Raw genomic sequence first — 21,296 nt, forward strand, 5'->3', positions numbered from 1 at the left:
TGTCTTTATTAATGACAAAAGGACACATGTGGATTGACCTAGCTATAAATTTAGCAGGTGAGTTACTAGAAAATAGCATTCACCATCAGTTCAGAAGCTTTACTAGAGATTTTTAGAGGACACTAAATAGGTGATATATGTGTCTCCTTGCCAAGTGGTAGAATTAAAAACCTGACATAGTGAAGTTGGACATTTTGTCATGCAGCATGGTACAGTGGTACTGATGCTCTTGTGTTAGTGGCTGAGCCCATAATTACCTTGAGACCAATTGTTGAAAAGCCCTTGAAACTTACTTGTGGTTAAAAAAAAAAAACAAAACCTGGGAGTATATAAAACGAAATTATTTTTTTAAGATTTTATTTATTTATTTGACATAGAACACATGTAGGGGGAGCGGTGGGCAGAGAGAGAGGGAGAAGCAGGCTCCCCAGGCACCAGGCACCCCTGGGATGTGGAACTTGATCCCAGGACCCTGGGATCATGACCTGAGCCAAAGGCAGACACTTAACTGACTGAGCCACCCAGGTGCCCCCAAAATTATTTTTAAATGGATATTTCTCAGTTACCTTTCTTCCTTCTGTTTGCTTATCTGTGATTTCTGATTTTTGTTCAATGAGCCTATTTATAAGACATACAAGAAAAGAATTATTGTAAACTATAACCTTAAAAGAAACTTGGCCCAGAGTACACGAGTCAACGTTTGCTGTTAAAAAGAAAAAAGTAGGGAGCTATAAATAGTAACTAATTCTACTCCTAATGCTGTTTGTTAATAGAGAAGTGGCGTGTTCTCCAGGTATCCTTGAAAACTGTGCTTTGAGCGTATAGAATTCAGAAGATTAAAAAGAAGAGACGTGGTATCAGGGAACTTCTGAGCAAGATGGCAGGTTGCACATGGACTTCCAACTGTCTTACCTCCCAAATTATCTTTGAAATGAAAATATATAATAGGAAATATTGGAACAATCCTTTTAACTTCAGGCAGGTCTCATTACTCCTTTCCTCACTGTCTTGGCTCCTACTTTACTTTGAGTAGTCTGCACCCCCGCTCACTCTATCTCTCTCTAGCACTTATCTCTTTCTGACATATCATATATTTACTTAATATTTATTCACTTCATTTCCCCTCATTTTTTTTTCAAAATTTACCATCTTAACCATTCTTTAGAGTATTTATTTATGATAGAGAGAGAGGCAGAGACACAGGCAGAGGGAGAAGCAGGCTCCATGCAGGGAGCCCAACACAGGACTCGATCCTGGGACCCCCAGGATCACGCCCTGGGCCAAAGGCAGGTGCCAAACTGCTGAGCCATCCAGGGATCCCCCGTTTCCCCTCATTTTAAATGTAAGTCCCTGAGAGAAGGGTCCTCGAATCATTCACTGAAGCACTGACTTGCACATAGTAAATGCTCAGTTAATATATATTGAATAAATAAATAATGAATCTTTACATTTGTATTAGAAACCAGAGATGAGTGTCACCTACATAACAGAAATTTCAAGGCATTTCAACCAGATCCAGTATTGACAGCTAGATTTAAGCAACACTGTTGTGTGCAGTCTTACTTCCCAAGAGCAAGAAACCAGGAAAATCACATGGTTAGTTTGTGGCAGACTGGAAAAAATGAAGTACAAGCTCTCTAGTCAGAGGAGTGTCCTCAGGAACCAAAAAGTACCAGGCAGATTAGAGAGACAATGAAGATTTTTTTTTAAATCCCATAAAGTTGTTTTCTTTTTTAAGATTTTATTTTTAAGCAATCTCTACACCCAGTGTGGGGAGCCCTAACTCACAACCCCAAGATCCAGAGTCACACACTCCACTGACAGAGCCAGCCAGGCGTCCCCCATAAAATTCTTTATGAACTCCTCAGCTTACTCCTGAGCTGGATGTGCTTGGGTCTGGTTTTAGGCAGTATGCTTACCAAGGACTTTGAGAACTGAACTAAGGGATACACCACTGCCTGGATTCCAGACTGAGCCCTGGATGGAGCATATACAGGACAGATACAGTAGTGTTACAAAGATGTTAGAAAAGAGAACTGACTTTGAAACCACAACCTATAGAAGGCCGGTCAGAATTTGCATTCTGAATCCAACCAGGTCGATCTCTTGATAAGACAAAAATACCAGCATTTCACATATGGTTTAAATGAGACTCCAAATCTCATAACATAATATCCAAAATATCTAGAATACAATCCAAAATTACTCAGCATGTAAAGAACCGGGAAAACTTCAATTCACGTGGGAAAAGATAATCAACAGACTACTCTGAATTGATGCAAATGCTGGAATTTTCTACCAAAGACTTTTAAAGCAATCATGATAAAAATGTTCCAAGAAGTAAGGGCAAACATTCTTGAAGCGAAGAGAAAGATAGAAAGCAACCAAAATTTAAAACCCCTCACTAAATGGGTTCAGTAGCAGAATGGAGGTAACAAAGGGAAGAGTCAGATTAATTTCTCTTAATCGTGAAGACAAATAAATAGAAGTCCAATCTGAACAACAAAAAATTTGAAAAAAAAAAAAAAAAAGATCAGTGCTACATGGACCTTTGGGACAATACCAAAATTCTGACATTTGTGTCAGCCAACAGCCAAGTCCCTGAAGGAAAGGAAAAAAAGAGTTTTTGCCCAAAAAATATTTGACAAAATAATTTTAAGAAAACTTTCCAAATTTGGCAAATAGACCTCCACATTCAAGAAGTTCAGCAAAATCCAAACTGAATGAATCTTTAAAAGTCAATACCCAGATACATTACAATCAAACTGAGAGCTAAAGAAAAAAATATTGGAAGCAGCCAGAGGAAAAATGAAACCTTCCTTATGGGAGAACAAGAATTGGAAGGCTGGATTTCTCTACACACTAAATGCCAGTAGCACCTTACCTGTTGTGACAACCCAAAATGTGTTCAGATATAACCAAACGCCGCCCCTGGGCAGGAGGAGTTGGCCCACGTTGAGAACAGTGGATTCTTATTGAGTCCTCCATTCTCCCAAGCACATTTTTTTTAAAGAAATGTTCTAATTTGATTTTTTAATTACAAGGTTTACAATTCTAGATTAAATTAATGAACATGGAGTAAGTCAAAAGGTACCCAGGCTCTCACCTCCCAGAAAGAGGGGTAAAAAATATCATTCAGTTACCTATAACAGATCAACACTTAATAAAATTCCTTTTCAAAGAATCCACTGGCTCTGAATCCTTACCATTCTCCTCATCCCAGAAGGAAATTGCATCCTTAAGTAAAGAACTGATGAGGAGAGAACATTCCTACCATATGTCGAGGTGTCTGCCTTGAGATCAACAAAAGTCTAAAGCAACCTGAAAGCAGTTATTCTGGTTGTGAGCCAAGGTTTCTTACCGTTTGAAGACTATGTTTAATTTCACATGGTAGCTTTCTAGAAAATATCTAGCAGCTGTAAGAAATGCCATATTGGGGGATATTGCACATAGAGTAAATATTTGAATTAAGAAACATTGGTGATACCTTGAATTATAGCAACCCAAAAATATGCATTTACAAACAGCACTGACTATGGCTGTCAGTTTGACTGTCAGATTGATTTCAAGGGGGAAAAAATTACTCATTGTTAGAGAAACAATTAAGTAGAGACAAGTAGAAATTTTGCCAACTAAATACATGGTCATGTGAACATAAGAAGTTATGAAAATAAAAAAATTTTGACACTGAATATATGAACTATTTAGATTGAGAAAAAACAGTAATTTTCAGTAATTGATGGTAAATAAATACATGCACCATTTTATTTTTTTAAGCTTTGATACTTTTAAGTAGCCACTGATTCACAATTGGCTTAGTACACTGGCTTGAATAAACATGCCCATAAAAACTTCATCTCTTTAGCTCTTAAGATGGAGATTGCAGGGGTCTACTAAAACAATATTTTATTATTTGGCAAGGTCTTACAATTCACTGGACAGTCATGACAAATCTACTGTAATTTCTACTTTTCTTTCTCTTTTCATTTTTTTCTGGAACTTTACCGAAATCAGCTTTCTTTTTCAAAACAAAATAGACATTTTATTTTATTACTCACTCAACAAACATGTATTATCATTGTGCAACAGACACAATGATGGGTTCTGAGGTTACAAAAGTGAGTAAGACACGAATCCTCAGTACACCAGAGGAGCTCATAATCTAATAAGGAAAGGAAGTACACAAATAAAAATTACATTATAAATCAGTAACTGCTCTTACAGAGAAAAGACTTAAGACCACAAGAGCACAGAGGGGATTGTAAGGCATAGTGCCTAGGAAAATGCAGAAAGGTTTCACAGAGAGTGGCATTTGATTATCATCTTAAAGTTAATGAGGTTTTACAGGGGAATTAGAAGTGCATTCTTTTATATGGAGACAACAGCAAAGAATAAGGTCTTGGGGTTCTGATCAAGCCTAGCACATGTCTAGGAAATGGTGGTAGGGGAAGATGGTGGTAGATGGGGCTCTTGGTGGTCCCATCTACCTAACTCTTAACAGTAGTGAGTCGTGAAGATATATTATTAGGCCACCTCCTTTTTGGCTCAACCTAAAGCTCACATCCGTTACACAGCTGGCTGAGGTTAGGAACATAGGATGGTGAAGCATACATAGTGGGATAACCGCTATCTGAGATTTAGAAAGGCATATTTGGTGGGGGTGCAGTGGGGGGAGGTGCAAGAATTTCCTTAGTTTGAGGAATTGGTAGGTTGTGATCTAAGCAACCAAGGAAGCCAAGAATTTTTCTCAGGGATACACCATAATCAGCTTTGTTTGTTGAAAACATTGTGAAGAGTAAATTGGAATGGGAAGAAACTGGTCTTGGGGAAAGCTGTCGCATTAGTAATGTGGCTGATAATTTTTGCTGTATCATGAATTAAGGCTAGAGAGGAGTTCCATACTTGTAATGATACTGTCTTCAAAAAGTATGCATCTGCATAGATTGAGATGCTTTGTTATTGTTGTTGTTGTTTTATAAAAGGTCTGTCCCAATCAGATTTTCTTAAGGCTTCTACTCTTTTATCTGATGGCTCTTTACCCTATTGGAAAAGAAAAAGAATCTAACACTGATTCCAAGATTTTGGGCTTATAGAAAACCACGCAGACATGGGTTTGGACTCTTTCCATAAAACAGGGTGATTGCAAGTGACTACAAGTCACAAGGCTGGTGTGTGTGGTTTCCTAATCATCCTTTCAAGATTTTAACCTCCACCCCTTGAAGTAGAAAGAAAGTACCTTTCATACCACTAGCTGCAAGACAGTAATAATCGGGGGGGGGGGGGGGGTGCAAGGAAAATGTTCTCTGATTTCTTTAAATTGTGTCATATAAAGAGTAAAGACACTGGTGAATGTTTAGTATGAAGAAAGTACTGACACCTTTGCTAGGACACAGTAGCTGTCTTCACATATTTGAAGACCTGTCATATAGAAAATAGCTTACATTAACTAGCTCTGTAAGTCGATAGAAATTAAGACCAGTTGATAGAACATGAATGGAGACAAGCTCCGTAGCCCAAGGAAGACATTCTAACAGCTAACGTGGTCAGATGTCAGCCAGGAGGAGCTCAATAGAGTTTTGCTTTGTTGTAGCTTTGGAAAGGACTTTATCCTCCTTGCTACAGTACCTCAAACAAAATTTAAGTAGTCTAGAAAGTAAGTCTTGACTTAGACTGAAATAACCACCTGAGACATACCAAGTTGAAAGTCAATATGAATATACTGTTGCGTCAACACTTAGAAAAATAGAGGGTGACTTCATGAGCTGAAACGAGGATATGACACTGAGTTGATAATAGCATCATAATGACAGAAACCACATTTATGGAGTTCTTCATATGTGCCAGATACTCTTTTAAGCACAAACAATGGATATCTCATTTAATTCTTATAAGAACCCTAAGGAGTATATAATTGACTCTCGAACAACATGAGGGTCAGAGGTGCTAACCCTCTGTACAGTTGAAAATCTGCATATAACTTTTGACTCTCCTAAAACTTAACTACTTCTAGCCTACTGTTGACTGGAAGCCTTACCGATAACATAAAGAGCCAATTAATGCATATTTTGTATGTTATATGTATTATTTACTGTATTCTTACAATAAGGTAAGCTTTGAGAAAAGAAAATGTTATTAAGAAAGTCATAAGGGAGAGAAAACACACTTATAGTACTGTACTGGAAACAAACCCACGTGTAAGTGGACCCCTTGTAGTTCAAATCTCTGTTGTTTAAGGGACAACTGGATTTTGTAATACTATTTTACAGATAAGGAAACAGCTCAGAGAAGTAAAAGATATTTTAGTCTGACTCTAAACCATATTGAAGAAACCTTCAGTAGGCTTTTTCCCCCCCTTCAAGTGGGCAGGTATCCCATGTACATTTGCTACTCGCCACAGATGTTTTCTAAATTTCTCTGGTTGCATTCAGGGAGCCAAGTCTTTGATGAAAGGACACTTACACATGGGAATTTCTTTTTTTTCCATCCTTGACCTAACTTTGGTTTAGATTGTTTCAGTAAGCACAGATCAGGGGATCCCTGGGTAGCTCAGCGGTTCAGCGCCTGCCTTCAGCCCAGGGCATGATCCTGGAGACCCGGGATTGAGTTCCATGTCAGGCTCCCAGCATGGAGCCTGCTTCTCCCTCTGCCTGTGTCTCTGCCTCTCTCTTTCTTTCTCTGTGTCTATCATGAATAAATAAATAAAATCTTTAAAAAAGCACAAATCAGGCTAGATTGAAATCATTGTATTCATCTCTTTCACTAGGTTGTGAGGTTACTTTTCCAACCTTGGCACATAGAAGATACTCCTAAAAACCGGTAGAATGGGGGATCCCTGGGTGGCTCAACAGTTTAGCACCTGCCTTTGGTCCAGGGCATGATCCTGGAGTCCCGGGATCGAGTCCCGTGTTGGGCTCCCAGCATGGAGCCTGCTTCTCCCTCCTCCTGTGTCTCTGCCTCTCTCTCTCTCTCTCTCTCTCTCTCTCTCTCTCTCTCTGTCTATCATGAATAAATAAAATCTTTAAAAAAAAAAAACAAAATGATAGAATGAATGAGTGAATGCATGAGTGAGTAGATGAATGAATGAACTTTTATTAGGATCTCAAAGAATCTCTGCTTTGCTAATTCAATGGATGGCTTATAAATGAGCAAATCTACTTAATTGATTTATTTCTGTAAATAGTCCATGGTTTTTTCTTACCACAGTGCTATTAAGACTGAGATCTTCCACAATGTGGTTCCCTACATAATGTGGTCTAGTTTGCTTCACCACAGACTATACTCATAACTCCAGCCAACTGTGCCATTGACATAAGCTTTTGGTCACTCTGAGAAGCAGTGTGTGGCTAAGGATCCCTGCACATCAGGCCTGCCACAGGAGAGAAAGTGATAATTTTGTAGACTCAGGTTCATGTACTATAGAGAATATATTATACCTTTTCATGCTAATAAATATATTATTATTATACTAATAATAAGAAGTGTTACTAAAGTTTGAATTGATAAATTTTTGCAAAGTTCAGCATATTGAAAAATGCTCTGGAAATACACATTTCTTACATTTTTAGTCAATTATACTACAGTCTGAACCAGAATTTTATAACACTTTCTGATTTTAATTGGATGAGTTTGTTTATATCAGCTACTGTGAAGTTATGCCTAAGTGATTATTCATTTAGTGACACTGAGAAGATATTTCTAATTTATCACCATTTTGAGTAGAGAAATAATCCTAGCATGAAAAATTGTTGTTTCTTGAAGAGATGAAGAAATGCAAGCTGAAAATGAAAATAGTTGTCTCATCTCCTTCATTCCCTGTAGGATTTTAAATGTGAGTCTTGAGTTACTTAATCTGTCTGCTCTGGTGCTGTTTATACCTGGGAGGTTATGAGTGACTTTGGATACATGAATTTGCGCCTTTCAAATTGTTGGCTTTCAGGCCAACAGCAGACCTTTTTCACCTGGCTGCCAAATGCCACATTTGCCTAGCAGTTTGTTAGTAAATATCCTAGGAGATGTTCCAGACACTTCCTTTAAGGTTAAGTTTTGTCTTGTTTCAAAATAAAGTTCTCTTTCCCATGCATCTGCGATTCTGATTTTCCCACATTTTCTTGAGACATGGAGTTTTGTCTAAGAGAATATTGACTGGTTTTCTTCTCAGGGATGAAGTAGATTGTGAGGCTAATTCCATGCACAATATTTGGTTGTGTGTTGTAATAAATACAAAGCCACGTCCCTTGACAGATAGAAGGGAAATGTATGGAAACACTATTAGATATTACCCAGAAGCTTGGTTCAGGCCATTAAGACCATCCCAGCTTTCTCCATTAGATGTTTTGGAGGATGCTGTTCCTCTGTCTTCAGAGTTTACGGGATTTTTTTGTTTTTATTCCTTAAAGATTTTTATGTATTTATTTATTCATGAGAGAGAGCGAGAGAGAGAGAGAAGCAGGCTCCATACGGGAGCCCGATGTGGGATTCGAACCCAGGTCTCCAGCATCACACCCTGGGCTGAAGGCGGCACTAAACCACTGAGCCACCCAGGCTGCCCAAGTTTACATGATTTAAAAGAATCTATTCTCTCTCCCTGTGTCTATCGTGAATCAATAAATAAAATCTTAAAAAAAAAAAAAAGAATCCATTATTGGGGCACCTGGGTGGCTCACTGGTTGAGGGTTTGCCTTTGGCTCAGGGTGTGATCCCAGCATCCTGGGATCGAGTCCCACATCAGGCTTCCCGCAGGGAGCCTGCTTCTCCCTCAGCCTATGTCTCTGCCTCTCTCTCTGTGTCTCTCATGAATAAATAAATAAAATCTTTTAAAAGAGAGAGAGAGAATCTATTATTATAAAGACCCTTGAACATGAGCCTTGGAAACTTAAAAGTACACACACTATAGAAGTAGGGTCTGACCCTTTTAACCAAAATTTACATCCAAAACTCACTGAGCATGAGACATTAAAGTCATTTAAAATCTTCTCATTAAATATTTAATCTGGTTTTCCTCTTTCTCTCTTATTCTCCCTCTGACTCAGCATAAGGTCAGGATTCTGGTCATCACAGTGGATTTACTTTAAAAATACCTCTGTGAGAAGTCAGAAGCCCTCTGGATTGGTCATTTAATCCAACCACATAGATCACTATTGATTGCTCAGTGTACTCACGTGTGGTTGTATTAATTATGCTCTGCCTTCTGCCTTTCTCTCTCTCATTTCTGGGAGTTTCCAGGGAGCAAGACTGTAGGCCTCCAGGAATAGAGATCCTGGCCAGGACCTGCACAGCGTAGAGCTTCTTACAGTACTCTGTCCAGAACGCTGTTTGGGCATGTCTGGCTCTTCCATGAGAGTTTAAGCTGTGGAGTGCATTAGCCATGCTGTATTTAGTCAGGTCTGGGTCTATCTACTCAACAAATGTGTGTCTAGAATCTGTAGTATGCCAGGTACCCAAGCAAGCCCAGAGACATAGTGCCTACTCTCAAAGAAACTGTTTATGAGGAAAGAAATGTGGTAAGTGTACTATTAACAGGTAGCATCAGCTTAACACTCACTGTACGCCACATCCTGTGGTAAGTATTCGTGAGGACCATCCCGAGAAGACTCTGACGTGGAAACTACTGATGTCTCCATTTTGCCATTGAAAAAAAAATGAGGTCTCACAAAATTATATAACTTAGGCACAGACTATATAACAGGTCTGGAAATAGGCAGTTCTGATTTTAGAGTATGAACTCTTAACCACTAAATTATACGGCCTAAGGAGTGGTGAAAAATGAATATATTATAAAATCACAGAGAAGGGAAGATGTCATTTCTTTCTTTGGGAGACCAGGTGAAGTTACGAGAAAGTTTTCAGAGTAGCAGGTAAGATTGTACCAGGGAAGTGAAGGAAGGAGAGGCCTGGTCGACGGGGACCAGCCCTGGGAAAATACAGGGATGTGAAAGCAGGACAGGTGAGGTGGCATTTTAAGACCATGAAGGAGAATAGTTAGGCAGGCGATGTTATGGGTGATTTAAGCATTTTGAACTCTATCCTGAAAAAATACAGCAAATCTTTGGAGGGCTTTAATCAGAGAAAGGACATAATTAGATCTCTATTAAAGAAAAAAAAAAAAACTTTCTGATGGCGTACGGAATGGATCAGCCCAGATAGATAAGATTGGTCACTTCTTCTCTAGGGAGAAGTGACTCTTAGATGAACCCCAGATTCTGACTTGAGTGACGCTGTTGTCCTAGAAGCAATACAAATTCATTAGAACCCCTTTAGAAAATAATCTTCTATGTATCAAGGGTCTTAGAAATGTCAGTACTTCCATCATACTAATTTCATTTCTGGGAACTGAGCTTAAGGAACAACATAAAATACAAGATGTGACCTTAGACCAGCAGTTGTGATCATAGCTCAGAGCGCTTAAAACAGATGGGTAAAATTGAATGAATAAGTGACTAAATGATTGAATGATTAACGGAAAATGGTAGTTGAAATATTAGTAACCATAATAGAAGAATGGTTAATTCACTGGGTGGTTATGAATCCAGTAATGACAGTTCTGAAATTTATGCAAGTACATGGAGAAATGCATTGTAACTGGGGAAAAAAAGCAGAGTAGAAAAAGATACTTCATTATTATAGAATGATTACAAGGCAGACCTATGTTTAGATAAACAGACTTGAAAGCAGTACATCAAATTGTAATGGTAGTGCTGTGTCCCTCTATGTTTCTAATATTCTTCGGTGTCCTTAATTCATTTTTATAATGCAAAAAGGCTAAACACTTGGGGACTGTTAATTTTGAACTTCATGTTTGAGGTGTCTGAAACATCAAAGTGACAATAAGTAATAAACAATTAGAAATAGGCTTGGTTTTCAACTCTCATCTTACACATTGGAGACAGTAAATGACAACTGAACTGAAACTCTGTTTTCCTTCCCCTTGGGTCAGAATTTCAGAGTTTTATTGTAATATATTAGAGGTTTTACCACCACTGGGACTTACATAGGCTCATCTTAATAGGGGCAGAAACCCAATTTTTTCCGTTTCCAACTCCATACCTGAAGCAGTTGAGGGGACTCGTCCTACCCTTTGCAAAAGTAACTTTAATCTACCAGTCTCAAATAACATAGAAAATACCTGATTTCAAAAAATCAGGTATTTATTATCATTTAATAAAGCTATTCTTTTCTAAGGAAACATTGATTGCTTTTCTTGATACTGAGGTATCATTTTTCTTACTTAGCAGTACTTATTCAAGGATCAAGGGTCTGCTTCACTGTTCTTAGATATTCTTTTTAAAGATTTTATTTATTTATTCATGAGAGACACACACAGGCAGAGACACAGGCAGAGGGAGAAACAGTCTCCCTGCGGGGAGCCCAATGTGGGACTTGATCCCAGGACCCCAGGATCACGAGCTGAGCCGAAGGCAGATGCTCAACCACTGAGCCACCCAGGTGTCCCTTAAATATACACAATTTTTAAATTTTTACGTCTCTTTCTTAGAATCCCTCAATAGTCTTTGTACCCTGCTATGAGAATGAAAATAGTAAGGAATACTGAAAGAAAACATTCTGCAAAGGCAGAACAGGTCAGATGCTAGAGGCACGAAGAAAGTGTTATAGGAAATCATAGGAAGACGGGGACTTGACGTTGTGTCCTGCCCGTGTATCTGTGAATATGTGCTGTGAATTCATGCTTCACACATGAGTCACATGAACTAGTGCTTCAGTTCTTTAACAACCTTTGCAGACTAAAGAAATTGTGGGAAGACAATAGTTAATTTTGAAGTTATTTCCTAGACTATGGAGGATTTGGACTATGATTTCAAACAAACAGGCAGCAACTTTGGTGGTGCGTCACGAGGATAGCCAGGGGTTTACCTACCTAAAAGGAACTTCCCACTAACTTTTCAGAAAAGTCTAAAATTCCCATGGGAACTAGGATCCTTAAGTCCTCTTTCATGATTTGTATATATCTTTTCCTGTTGACTTGAGGAAATTTCCACTTCCCAGTGGATGTTTGATTAATTCATTGAGTACCACTAGGAGTAGGACTCCCATGAGAATGGAATGCAGAAAGGTAAGTTTAGTGAACATTTAAGGGTTAGAGCACAATACTTGGGGCCTTCCAAATCAGGTATCACCTGGAGGTTATCTAATGGCCAGGGCAATGGGGAGGGACATCAAAATGAAATCAACCACCATCTGCCAAGCACTTTCTACTTGAAAGTCAATGAAGCAAGTGTCTTTACAGACCAAGAGAAAGAAAAATATGACGTGTCCTTTTTGCTCAACATTTGTAATGTTGCCATTACAAATAATGTCTGGGAAAGAAATAATTATAATATTTATGGGATGTTCACTGTGTATTAGGTATTGTTCTAAATGCTATGGATGTGTCATCTGATTAATGTTCTCATCAACCCTGTGAGATAGGTATAATGACTAGATTCACTTTACAGATCTGGAAACTGAGGCCCATGGGAATCCAAAGTCTTTGAAACTTAATGCTGGGTTATTCTGACTCCAGAGTCCTTGCTTTTAAGTGTTATACAATACTGCCTCTCAGACAAAATTTTTTTTTTTTTTTTTTTTTTTTTTTTTATTTCAGGGCCTCTGGGAAAAGGTGAAAGAAAAATGTAAGAGTATGTTTGGTAGAGTATAGTTTGTGATGCCAGATTTCTTCTACCTCACTCATTACCTGGAATCTTGTAAAATGTAAAATGTACAAAGAATCTTCTTGCTTGTTCTAAGATTTTTGACATAGGATGGCTTGGCAGGACTCTTACCACCCCAAATCTAAGTCTTCAATCTGATTTTAAATATTCTTGTTCAGAGCTAATTGGACCTAAGGGATTTTGTTGTTGTTGTTGTTATCCTAAGTCTTTGCCAAGAAATACTTTATTTTTGGAGTTTCTACCTGAAATATGGACAGCTGAGCAGAGTCACTTGGTGGCCTTTGATCCCATTAGAGAGTTCTGAATTGGTGACCCAGATCCTTCAATGAAATTTGATATTAAAATAACACGAAACTGAAGTCTTAGGAGATTGCAGTGTAATGTATACGGTCAGAGTAACCAAGACTTGGGGAAAATAAAATGAGTTTAAGTTGGCTTCATTTGCTCACTTGTGACTTTCCTTTCACTCTTGAGTGATTCTTAACCCACCTCTTCACAATCAGGGACACAGCAAAACATACAGTCTCTAACTCCAATTTAAGGATTTTAGAAGCTAGCAGAGCTCAATAAATAGCAGTACTCTTTATCACATCCAGAAGACCCAGTGACAAGTGCTGCTAATGAATTTGAATTCCTCAGAGTTCAGGTACTACTCTGATGTCATCATCCCGCACTGTTTTATCTTCCAAGAGTTTTTGCTTCATCACATTTGGCCTTTTTTTGAGGGAGGCCTAACCCAGTGACTGTGTTTACAGATGGACTGACTGTGTTTCAACTAGCTCCTAATATTCTCTCTCTCTTTTAAGATTTATTTATTTATTTGACAGAAAGAGAGAAAAAATACAAGTAGAAGGGGCAGAGGGAGAGAGAATCCAAGGTGGACTCTGTGCTGAGTATAGAGCTCGATGTGGGGCTCCATCCCAAGACCATGACCTGAGCTAAAAGCAGGAGCCAGGCACCTAACTTTCTGTGCCACCCAGGCACCCCCTCCCCTTATATTTTCCTAAGAGTAGCCGGTAGGCCTTTCCTTTCTTCTGTCTCACCAATGTCCAGCCTTCAGCAGATGTAGTAACAACTGCAGCTATTACACAGACACAGTATTTCAGCTTGTTTATGGATTCATTTAGCAAGTGTTTATTAGAAGTTTCCCATGTGAGCCAGCAGGACCTGGTCTAGCAGGGGAGGGAATGCTACTGTTGGTTCCTCACCTGCCTTTTCCTGGTCCTGGCCTGGTTCCCAAGCAGCACAGTGCAGGACATGAGAGTCACAGAGCTGGTAAAGATATAGCCCTTACTACCGATGCAGACAGTCCAGTGGGAGACACATAAATGATCCAGTGAATATTCTTGATTCAAACTGTAGGTGAAGCCACACTACATTTTTTCCATTCTCTACAGCTGACTGCGTAATGAACTCGAAACAGGAAGCAAAAAAGTAATTTGGATGTATGATTTCCTTTAAAATACCTTATAGATTTTGCTGGAAAAAATACTTTAATACTCATATATCAGACTCACACAGTTAGCCTGGGGGAGACTGTTTTGAATGCTAGTTATTTACCAACTGTGCAGAAGAGTAGAACTCTTTTTCATCTTAATGAAAATAATAAATGCAGATGAGCACCAGGTGTTGCATAGGAAGTGATGAATCACTAGATTATATACCTGAAACTGTATTACACTCTATGTTAACTGGAATTCAAATACAAACTTGAAAAAAAAGAACATAATAAATACAGAAGCAAAAGTATATGGATGATAAGTGGCCTCACCGTCTCACTGCTTTGAAAATGCTTTCTTAAAATTATAGATAGTTATTTTGACAAGGGAGAGTTTAATTTCTATTTTGGTTTCTAACTTAGCTTTTTGGAAATCACAAAATTTCTTTGTGACAGTACTAAGATGGGATGCCACAATTCATCTTTTTCTTTTTTTTAAGGTAGGCTCCACCCCCAGTGTGGAGCCCATCGTGGGCTTGCACTCATGACCCTGAGATCAAGACCTGAGCTGAAATTACGGGTCAGATGCTCAACTAACTGAGCCACCCAGGCACCCTTTTCAGTGACTTTAGTTTGGCAACTCAACTTCTGAGTAGGCACGATGATTCACCCTGCTTATTTTTTCTTTCTTCATGATAAAGTCTGATTCAGATGTTGGGAGAGCCTTTCAGACTCGACTTATTTGCCTCTATTTGGCCTCTGGTGACATGGTGCACACATCTAGTGTTTAGAAAGGGCCATTTAACTAGAATCAAAAAGACAAGAAATACTGTTGCAAAGATGTAGAGGAAAGAGGACCCTTGTGCACTGTTGGTAGAAATGTTAATTGGTTCACCCACTTTGGAAATCAAAATATTAAAAATAGAGGGGCACCTGGCTGGCTCAGTTGGTGGAGCATGCGACTCTTGATCTCAGGGTCTTGAGCTCAAGCCCACATGGGATGTACAGATTACTTAAAAATCTTTTAAAAAATTCAAAATACAGCTATAATATGACCCAATACTTCCACTACAGGTTATTTGCCCAAAGATAATGAAAACACTCATTTGAAAAGACAGACATATGCTCCCCTGTGTTTATTTATAATAGCCAAGATACGGAAACAACCCAAGTGTCCATTGATAGATGAATGGATATAGAGGTGGTATGGAATATTACTGTGACATAAAAATGAATCAGATCTTGCTTTTTTTTGTGACAACATGGATGGACCAAGAGAGTATTATGCTAAGTGAAATAAGAAAGATAAATATGATTTCATTTACATCTGGAACCAAAAGAGCAAAACAAACAAAAAGCAGAAACAGACCCGCACGTACAGACAACAAACTGATGGTTGCCAGAGGGCAGGGGAGTGGGGGTGGGTGGGTGAAATGGATGAAAGGGTGTAGGGGATACAGCCTACATCCATGGGATGAATAAGTCATGGGAATAAAAGGAACAGCATAGGGGAGATAATCACTGATACTGTAATAGGGTTGTATGGTGACAGATGGTAGCTACCCTTGTGGTGAGCACAGCATAACATCTAGAAATGTTGAATTGCTTTGTTGTACACCTAAAACTAATGTAACATTGTGTGTCGGCTATACTTTAATGAAAAAGAGAGCAGTTTGGTCAAAGATGTGTATTATATTAGGAACATGCTGGCCTTCATTGTATTATATACATTCTCCTATTTTCAGTCACTGGACTTTTTAATATAAGTAATTTAGAAACAAGTTTCTATTACATTTTAAAATATACTTAATTTTTTCTTACTTACAGAGCAAAGAGATTGCATTCCAACTTCATGAGGATTTGATGAAGGTTCTTAATGAACTCTACACGGTAAGCATGTCATCTTTCTTCTTTTGCAGTAATCTTTGGTTTAGAATTTTGGTTTGCAGAAACAGAGCTCTGATTAGAATTTATTCCAAGCTACGGTGTTGATGAATCTTTCTCTGGTTGAAGTGTGGAACCAAGTGTATAGATGCACGCTGCTATCTTCTTTTGCCATCCTCTCAATTTGAGGAGACTGTATTCGAGTAAATATATATATATGCAGTTAGCAAACTTAAGGAACTAGAGGATAGGTGTCCCAGGAAGACATGTTTTTAACTGGTTGGATTATAGGTGATCTGTACATATATTTAATTCCTCAATATTTTGTCTTACATTGTTACCATTCTTAAATTAGCCATTCCAGGATTTGAGCAATTTAGAGTTGCTTTATTCTGTTACTATAATTAATCTTTTTTCCTATTTCAGTTAAACTGTTTGGTTAATGACTTAATATGATAAAATTACTTTGGGGAAGGTATATATTTTTCTCCTGGGGAATAATCTGCTTTTTTGAATTTAAATTTTATTTAGGTTACTGCATATAATCATAATAAATTAAATAATTTAAAGCTTTTTTAAAAAAAACAGTGAGGTTGCAGATTGGAATCAGTCATATGTTCATATAAACTTTTTTATACTTCATGATCATAATATTAAATGCAAATTCCTTCTGAAGGAATTTGATGAGTTTTTATTTTATAAGAGAGAAAAACATAATGAGAAATGAGTAATATTAATTCATTATAGCTATAGATATTTGCATATTTTCATTGTACAAGATTATCTGAGTTCTTATTTATAGGCAAATTAAACCTGAAATATTATTAACATATGTTTCTTGATTTACAAATTCCATTTGTTCTTAAAAAGCCATGTGTGTAAAATTCAATTTTATAAATTGTTTTTAATGCTCCATTGATACTTGCTAATTAAAAGACACTGTAGTTTTAAGCTTTTTATTTATAAAATGAGTGATATGCTCATAAAACTCACTTTCCAGTTTTTTTGTATGTGTGATAAATTTGTACTTTTTTAAAGATTTATTTGTTTGAAAAAGAGCGCAAGTGAGTGGGGAGAGGTAAAGGGAAAGGAAGACAAAGTCTTAAGCACACTCCACACTGAGTATGGGGCCCCATATGGGGCTTGATCTCATGACCCTGAGATCATGACCTGAGCCAAAACCAGGAGTCACTTACTTAACCAACTGTGCTAATCAGTTGCCCTGCTAATGAAATTGAGTTTTTTACGATAAAACCCATTTCTTAGGCCATGTTTTATGTGATTTGTTAATTTCTGATAATCTTAGTTGGCAACCATTTCTACATTTAGAATTTAAATTTAGAATTTAAAAGTTAATTAAGCATCATGCGTCTGAGACATCCAAAGAAGAAATTCTGTATCATCTTCCATTGAACTGTTTTAAGATGAGAGCTCTGTGGCATTTTCCTTGTGGATCCCTTTGCTTGGACATTGTTTTACCTAGAAATATAAATCAGTCTCTAATACTTTAAAAAATAGATCTGCTGATTGCCATGACATCACAGACAAGAGCACGTTTACTGTGGTCTGAAGCTAGTAGTCCTAGTCAAAGCAACAATGGCAATGTAAATGTAATTGTTGAATATGAGGAAAATCAGTAAAATGTGAAAATTTTATCTCAAGGAGGGATGTGTATAGTGAAATTTTTCCTGGATTTGGCCTATCAAATGGACTTAGACATTGTTATCAGACTCTATGTAGATGAATCAAGTAAGCTGACACCTCAAAACTCTCATCATTATCATTCTGAAAGAGTAAAGGAACCAGGTTCTAGGAGAGGCCACTGGAGTTTTAATGACCCTGCCAGAGTCATTTAACTTCTCAGAATCCATTGAAGAACTAAAGGATAGTGGAGATAAGCAATGACATTTCAATTAGGTAGTCTGTAGATCACTGTATACTCTTGGGGAAAAAATTTAACTTGGGGCACCTGGGTGGCTCAGTCAGTTAAGCATCCAACTCTTGATTTCAGCCCATATTTTGATCTCAGGGTCATGAGTTCAAGCCGCACGTAGTGGGTGTGGAGCCTATGTTTAAAAAAAAAGATCTTAACCAGAGAGCATGCTCATACAAGGTCAGAGGTCATGATCCATTGGGAAAGACCTTCATGTTACACACACTGCTTACTATAAAAGATGATGTTTGGTCTCTCTTGTACTTGAAATTCAAATACACAAATTTTGTCTTGTTAAAATGAAATCTATTTACTATAATTTTTCTGCTTGCATTTGGAAAGAAAAGGTGAGCAGTATTTGAACAGGGGACCAGGAGTTGGGGGAATGTGATTGAGGTTCCTTGTGCAAACACTGACTGGTCATGTACAAATGACTGTCTGAGTTGCCTCATACGTAGGAGTTTTGTATAGCTGATGATGTTATAATGATTGCCAAAGCAACAAGTACAAAATATGTAGCCTTAAAGAATTGAGGAAGCTATTTAATTACCTTTTCAGACATGTTCACTCCTCCTTTTTTTTTTTTTTTTTCATCCTTTGATACTCCTTGGGAGTCGAAAACATTTTGAGAAATACATAACTTCCTTATACCAGCAGAGTTGGAGTACTTTATTTTATTTTTAAACATTTTATTTTTTTATTTACGAGAGACGAGAGAGAGAGGCAGAGACACAGCAGAAGGGGAAGCAGGCTCCATGCATGGAGCCCAATGTGGGACTCGATCCCAGGACCCCGGGATCATGATCTGAGCCAAAGGCAGACGCTCAGCCACTGAGCCACCCAGGTGCCCAGAGTACTTTATTTTAAATTACAGTCAACCTTAGTGGTGAGCAGCAGTCTATGTGTGGACTTCCTCACCCAAAGATATTTCTCCCAGAGGCCTAAATATTCTATCAGAAGGTTTTGTCTTAAATAAAATGCAAACACCCAGGAAAAGTAGAAAGAAATGCCTTAGGATCGTTTATACCTTAGAGTGAACCATGTTTTATCATCCTTTGAGTACAGGTTGGGTACATCAGACATAAAGGCCTGGATTTCTGAGCAGAGGAAGAGAGGAAAGACTTTGAAAACATGCATTTTCTCTTCTAATTTTTTCCCCATCCTTGCCTTTATTTGCAGAAACAGGGCCCTCAAAATGGTTTTGAGCCTCCATTTAGATTCTTATACCATCACAAGGGCCAGCAAGACAGTTAGGATTCCTTCTGCTTTGAGGGACAGAGACACTCAAAATCATGGTGTAAACAGGATAGAAGTTTATAATCTGTCTCACATAAAAAAGTCCAGTGGTTTGTGGCCCAGTGCTGGTGTGGAGGTTACATAAAGTCATTCATGAATCAGGCTCCTCCTATCCCACTGTTCAGAGAAAGCTCATTGTAACCTTTGCCCTTATATTTACAGTAGTTGCTAGACCCCAGCCATGACCTCTTCATTCCTGAAATGGAGAAGGGAGATCCCAACAGAATGGAGAAGGGAGGGAGAGAAGGGCAGGCCTCCTGTCTCTTAAGGGGACTTAATGAAAGTCCCATGTGAAACTTTCACATATGTCTCACTGGCCAGAACTTAGGACAGGATTCCAGCAGGCTGTAGCGAAGTCAGGGAGTTACAGTCTTGTAGGTGGCCAGCTCGTTGCTAACCAGTTACAGATTGGGGATTCTTTTAATTTGAGAGAGAAGGGGAGATATTTGTAGGTAACTAGCCATGTCTACCAAAGTAGCTAACATTTATTGCATGCTCATTATGTATGTGCTAGTTTTTGTGCATAGCACATCACTTGCATTAAATCATGTGATCCTCCCAGCATCTGCCTGAGGTAGTTACTGTCTTTTCCTCCATTTTACAGATAAGGGAACTGAGGCTCCGAGAGGTGGCCCAGGTTGCACAATGAGTAGTAGAGGGGGATGTCAGGTCCAGGTCTGGCTCCTAGAACCCATGTCCTATACTGTCATTTTATCTCCATTGCTATAGCTTCGGGGAAACCATTGTCTAACAGAGATCTCTAAATGTTAATGCCTCCCTAACAACGTGGAGCACTTAAGCACTTTATTACTTGTTCATTTTTACTGTTAGAGTCTGTACATTGGTGTTGCTTTAATAAAAACAGGTAAAAAATTGAGCATGTGCCTCAATGGCAACCTTTCCTTCTTAGTAATATTAATTTAAATGATCTAACAGATGGACTCACCAGGCCAAAAAGTAAAAGGGTGAACCAATATCCTCAGACTCCCTGAGTAATCCACTAATGAACTTCCTTTTGCATCTCACATTTGAAAGAGAACTTAAGTAGGTTATGAAAGCAGGAAGAGCGCTGTGTTAGTACAAAAAAAAAAGTGGAATGGCCTGGCAGTCAGCAAACACATATTTGAATCCCAGCTCACTTAGCCAATCTGAGCATCTGTGTTAGCATGGATTCTTCAGAGAAACAGAACCAAGAGAATATAGAGAGGGAGAGAGAGATCTAAAGATTGATGATAAGGAGTTGACTCCTGCGGTACTGAGACCAGAAGTCCCACAATCTGCAGCAAGCTGCAGAGCCAGGATGTGGGTTCAGTCTGAGTCTGAAAGCCTGAGATCCGGGAAAGCCAATGAGGTTTAAGTTCTAGCCCAAGCTCAAGTCCAAAGAAGATGACCACATCTCACCTTGAAGACAGTAGAGCAGAGAGAGCAAATTCTCTTACTCCACCCTTGTGTTTTGTATTCCGGCCTTCACCAGGTGGGATGAAGTTCACCCCCATCATTACGAAGACTTAATTTATTTATTCAACAAACATTTTTTTAAACGCCTATTACAGTACCAGGCACTTTGGGATATATTGGGGATGTAGGTGTGAATAAAAACAAGCCACATACTTCTTCTCCAGGTATTTATATTCTGATGGGGAGACACCGACAGTAAATACATAAATGTATAGGATGGCAGGCGTTAAGTGCTAAGAGGAAAAAATAAAGCTGAGTTAATATAGATAAGGCATTCAGAACAGTGCTTGGCACACAGTAAATGCTTAATAAGTGTTAGGTGTTAGTGTCATCCTGGTCGTGTCATCCTCTTCATCATCAGTGGAGTGGGGATGCTAACAGCGCCTTGTCCGTGGAGATCAAGGATGATATCAACAGTAATTACAGATGGTTTTTGTGATCTGTAGGTACATACACATACATATGGTTTTTCCTTATAGTGGATACGTATTTTGTACAAAAAAGAAAAAGGAAAATAACTTCCCCTAAGAAAACCAAATCAATAGTAGATAGGAACAGGGCTGCCATCGGGTTAATGGGGAGGTAGAAACGCAAAAACAGAACACGGGTGACACAGAACGTC

At 38.4% G+C, this 21,296-nt stretch overlaps 1 protein-coding gene across 3 annotated transcripts in view; it reads left to right on the forward strand.

Annotated features, from left to right (window-relative positions):
• Positions 1-21,296, forward strand: part of SRGAP1 (SLIT-ROBO Rho GTPase activating protein 1) — a 276,854-nt gene that overhangs the window by 147,284 nt on the left and 108,274 nt on the right. For 2 of the 3 annotated variants that reach the window (XM_025476748.3, XM_025476749.3), the window contains exon 4: positions 15,931-15,993. In XM_025476748.3, the coding sequence (XP_025332533.1) occupies positions 15,931-15,993 (63 nt within the window). The remainder of the gene's footprint in view (positions 1-15,930; positions 15,994-21,296) is intronic. The other variant, XM_049115729.1, reaches the window with a different exon arrangement.

This window comes from Canis lupus, chromosome 10, assembly GCF_003254725.2.
Source record: "Canis lupus dingo isolate Sandy chromosome 10, ASM325472v2, whole genome shotgun sequence".
NCBI lineage: Eukaryota > Metazoa > Chordata > Mammalia > Carnivora > Canidae > Canis > Canis lupus.